Here is a 5,419-nt window from a genome sequence, read left to right on the forward strand (position 1 = left end):
CTCGAGGTGATCTTTCAATCTGATCTTCTATCTTCGATCCAGATGCATATGATACAACTCCTAACTTGTGTCAGAGATATTCAAACATGCTTACCAGTAGAGGTTTGGTGAAAATGTCTGCTACTTGATCACCAGTAGGAACACAATCCATTCTTAATTCTTTCCCTTCAACCTTCTCTCTGAGGAAGTGGTATTTGATTGCAATATGTTTAGTTCTGGAATGCATGACTAGATTCTTTGCTATTGTTGATTGCACTCGTATTGTCACACCGAATGAGAATAGGATTAGTAATTTCCACTTGGATAACTTTGAGAGTCTTCTTCATCTAGAGCACTTGAGAGCAACATGTAGCAGCAACAATGTATTTGGCTTCAGTCACGGATAGAGAGACCAAGTCCTGCTTCTTGCTATGCCATGAGAGCAACCGGTCACCCAGAAAGAATGCACCACCACTTGTGCTCTTCCTATCATCTATGTAGCCTACCCAGTCGACATCAGTGTATGCTTCCAAAATGAGATTTCCCTGCTTAGGATACCACAGTCCATAATTGAGTGTTCCTTGTAGATACCGAAGGATTCAGGTAACAACATTCAAGTAAGACTGCTTTGGTGCAGCTTGAAATCTAGCCACCATGCATACTGCCTAAACTATATCTGGTCTTGAAGCATTTAGGTATAGTAGACTGCATATCATGGATCTGTATAGAGTCTGATCCACTACCAGTGATTCATCATCTTTACTTAATTTGCTACCAGTCACTATGGCAGTGCTTACTAGTTTGCAATCTTCTAGTTGGAATTTCTTCAGCATCTTCTTTGCATACTTGACCTGTGAGATAAAGATTCCTTTATCCTTCTGTATAATCTATAGTCCTAGGAAGTCAATTCACCCAACATTGACATCTCAAATTCTGACTGCATTTGATTCGCAAACTCTTTGCAGAGAGTATCCTTAATTCCACCAAAAATGATGTCATCTATATATACAACCATAATAACCATGTGATTCCCATATTTCCTTATTTACAAATTATTGTCAGCACTTCCCTTTTTGAATCCCTCTTCCTTTAAGTACAGATCTAACCCTGAGTACCATGCTCTTGGGGCTTGCTTAAGACCATACAGAGCTTTCTTTAGTCGACATACAAAAGTCTCATCATCATGTAGTAGGAATCCTTTATGTTGCTCCAAGTATACTTCTTCTTCAAAATTTCCATTCAGAAAAGCCGATTTTACATCCATTTGGTACACTTTGTAGCCCTTGTAGGCCGAGTAAGCTAGAAACATCCTAATTGCTTCCAATCTAGCCACTGGTGCAAATGTTTCTTCAAAGTCTATCCCTTCTACCTAAGAGCATCCTTTGCACACTAGTCTAGCTTTGTGTCTCACAACCTTACCTTCTTCATTCATTTTATTCTGATAGACCCATTTTGTGCTAATAATGTTCTTGTCTTCTGGTCTAGGGACCAAATCCCAAGTCTTGTTTTTCTCAATCTAGTGCATTTCCTCTTCCATGGCATCTATCCATTCTTGTTTCTTGCTAGCCTCAATGAAGATTTTGGGTTCAACTTCAGACATAAGACATAGGTTGGCTCGTTCATCATTTCAGGCAAGTCTTCTTCTGGTCTGCACACCATCACTCTCGTTTCCCAGAATTTTCTCTTCTGGATGATTCAACTATACATACTGATTTGGAACCTTCTAAGGTGCTTCCTCTGGCTCAATTTCAAACTAGACTCCTATATTTTCATCATTGGATTCATCATTCTAGTTGGTATGTGGTTGACATCCTTTGTGAATTTTCTCATCAACTCTTACATGCACACTTTCAACAATTCTTCTTAGCCTTTTATTGAAGCATTTGTAGGTCTTGTTGTTTGACAAGTAACCAAGGAAGATCCCTTCGTCACTTCTAGAGTAAAAAATTCCCAAACCATCCATGTCTCTCTTAATGAAACATTTTCTTCCAAAGACTTTGAAGTATTTGACTGATGGTTTCCGATCATACCATAATTCATAAGGTGTCATTTTGCTATTTGTTCTTAACTAAACCTAGTTCAAGGTGTATGCAGTAGTATGGACATCTTCTTTCCAATACGTATCTGGTAGACTGGCCTCATTCAACATAGTTCTAGCCATCTCCTTGACTGTTTTGTTCTTCCTTTCTACCACACCATTTTGTTGTGGTGTTCAAGGAGCAGAGTATTGTCATCTAATTCCATGTTTTTCATAATAATCTTTGAATTCATCTGATGTGAACTCTCTACCCTTGTTCGATCTTAGACATTTTACTTTGTACCCACTTTCCTTTTCCACCATCTTCCAAAAGATCTTGAATCTTTCAAATGCTTGTGATTTATCTTAACTAAAGGTGACCCACATCATCCTTGAGTAGTCATCAATGAAAAACATGAAGTATATTTCATCAGCAAGGGCTCTTATTCTAGTTGGACCACATAGGTTTGTATGCACAATTTCAAGTGGTTTTGAGGTGTTGTGCTCCTTTGTTCTAAAACTTACTCTTTCTTGTTTTCCTTTTACACATTCTTCACAAAATGTGTTAACTAGTTTGATGATGGGTGGAATATTTCTCACACATCCCTTTTTTCTCACTGTAACCAAGTTATCAAAATTTATGTTCCCTAATCTTCTATGCCACAACCAACTTTCATCTACTTGTCCTAGCATGTATTGGGACTCATAGCATTCCTTCATATTATAAATATTTCCATCAGTTCTCTATCCCTCTACAACCACCTTACTGGTGTTGTCTTTCTTTATCTGATAGTCGACTAAGTCAAAGATGAATTTGTAACCTTTGTCACACATTTGACTAACACTCAGCAGATTATGTTTAAGGCCTTCCACATAATATACATCATGTGCTTTCAGTTTTCCATCAATACTTATTGTCCCTTTTCCCTTTATTTTGATGGAGGAATTATCTCCAAACCTTATTGATCCACCATTCTAGTCTTCAAGATTAATGAATTTTCTTTTCTCACCAGTCATATGGTTTGACAAACCACTATCTACTACCCATAGATTTTTCCTCTCAGCATGTAAGGCAATCTGCACCAAGAGACTTGATTCTGCCTTTTCCTTTTCTTTTTCAACCCAAACTGGTTTGATTTCCTTTCTATTTTCAGCTCCTGAATCTTGCTCAGATTCAGATACCGTCTTTTGATCAAAATTATCCTTTGCTTGCTTGCTTTTCTTATTTCTGCATAGTTTGGCTAAGTGTCCAAATTCTTGACAATTATAGCATTTTATGTTTTCACTAAAGGAACCACCCTTAATACTATTGTAGGATGTTTGTTGGTTCTCCCTACATTCAAAGCTCTTATGTCCATATCCATTGCATCGATAGCAAACAACATTCATGTCACAGAGTGCATTAAATGAATTTTTACTTTCAAAATTCATAAAGGGTTTATTAATTAGCCTACAATCAACTATTTTGTGCCTAAATTTATTACACCAGTAATAGTAACCATGAAAATTTGATGCATACCGGTCATGTTATCTTGGCCTTGAGTGGAACTGCCTCATTGGGGGTCTTCTGTTCATGCTATTGAATCTGGCGAAGCCTTCTTGGTCAATCTTGGCATTCCTTCTTGGACTTGCAAATTTATTCAAGAAATGTGATCTCTAGTTCATTTTTGCATACCGGTTTGGGTGGCAATTTCTAATAGCATCAACATATGTCTTTTTGTTGGTTTCCTTGCCTATAGTGAATGTCTTCTTTTCTTCTTCTTTATTTGAGGAGGTGAAGACTATCTCTTTGTCAAATTTGTCTTTGTGAATTGACCCTTGACCAACTTCAAAACCTAAACCACCAGTGTTTTTGGGTGGCTTTTATTTGCTTAACATCTTATCCAGGGCTTCAGTGTTGCCTTCAAATTTGCATCTTATCTTTATCACTTCCTTGTTTTCTTCAAGGTCCTTCCTGAGCTTTAATATTTCTGCCTCAATCTCTTGAAATTCCTTTTCTTCCTTTGCCAGGTCAAGGGCTGTAACTTTACCGATTCTCTTAGTTTCTTCCAGTTGTAGCTTCAGATCAGACATGACTTGACCAGATTCTTCTAGAGATTGCTTCAAGAGATCTTGTTCATCTATAGTAGCAAGCTTCACTCTCTTGAGTTCTCTTCTTATTTTACTTAGTTCTTCAAGTGCACTGATGAGTTCGCTCTCCAAATCCAGTTCGGCCTCAATATCTTCATCTTCCTCTTCTTCAGTAACCGGTTTGTCAAATGCCATGAAAAGATTTACTTTTCTATGGTCCTCATGGTCATCATCTTCTAATGCATCATCATTATTTGTAGTGTCATCTTCAATGGTATAAAGACTGTTTTGGTTCCGATAGTCTATTCTTCCCTGCCAGTAGTCATTCCTTTCTCTATTTTTACCAATAGATCTCCTTAGTTCTTTTGACTCGTATCCACCGGTATCTTTGTGAGGACAACTTGCAGTGAAATGTCCTACCTTCCCACAGCTGAAACATTTCAGTGGTAGTTTTCCTTTGTACCGACCAGATCTTCTTTTGAGCTTCCTGACAAAGTTTGCCACTTTAGCATCAGAATCTTCACTAGATTCTTCATGAGAAACAACTTCCTTCCCCTTTTTGGTGGTATTGAAAGCATCTTCTTTTCTTGAGAAAATCTCACTTGTAGTTCTCATATCATAGGCTGTCAAGGAACCAAACAGTTCATCCACAGTGAAAGTCTTCAGATCCTTGGCTTCTTCTATAGCAGAAACTTTAGTATCACATTTGTGAGTGAGAGATCTAAGTATCTTTTTGACAAGAACTTCATTTTCAATCTCATCACCAGGTCCTCTGATAGCATTCATAGTTTCATCAAATCTGTGAAGATATTCTACAATTTTTTCATCATCTTTTATTTTGATGCTTTCTAGTTGGCTCCTTAGAGTTGCTAGTTTGGCCTCCCTAACCTTTGCGTCTCCCTCAAACAACCTCTGCAACTTGTCCCATGTTTCCTTAGCTGAAGCACAGTGCATAACTTTGACAAACTCATTATTAGACAATCCACTCAAAATGGCATGTTTAGCCCTTGCATTATTTTCATACTCCTTCTTTGCATCCAGATCAGTGGGAGGAGTGTTAGGAATAGTATATCTATTCTTGGCTGATATCCATACATCACAGCCAAGTGATGAAATATATGTCTCCATTCTTCCACTTCAGAAGGCATAATAAGATCCATAAAACATGGGAGCTTTTGAGGAAGAAGACTCATTTCTTGCCATTGTGCTCAAGGTCCATAATCTACCCAAGGTTTAGAGATAACTGGGAACTTGGCTCTAATACCAATTGATGAACACAGAATACCACTGAGAGGGGGGGTGAATCAGTGGCTCCTAGATATACTACTTTCTTTGAACAATCTTAATAATGTC

The 5,419-nt window shown here is 37.8% G+C and overlaps 1 protein-coding gene across 1 annotated transcript; it reads right to left on the reverse strand.

Annotated features, from left to right (window-relative positions):
• Nucleotides 1-326: 326 nt before the first annotated feature.
• Nucleotides 327-4,852, reverse strand: LOC131875891 (uncharacterized). The gene is made up of 2 exons (XM_059220600.1): nt 4,487-4,852; nt 327-524 (listed from the first exon to the last, which is right to left on the reverse strand). Exons 1-2 carry the CDS (start codon nt 4,850-4,852, stop codon nt 327-329), a joined length of 564 nt encoding a protein of 187 aa, XP_059076583.1.
• Nucleotides 4,853-5,419: the final 567 nt, after the last annotated feature.

Source organism: Cryptomeria japonica, chromosome 5 (assembly GCF_030272615.1).
Source record: "Cryptomeria japonica chromosome 5, Sugi_1.0, whole genome shotgun sequence".
Lineage (NCBI taxonomy): Eukaryota > Viridiplantae > Streptophyta > Pinopsida > Cupressales > Cupressaceae > Cryptomeria > Cryptomeria japonica.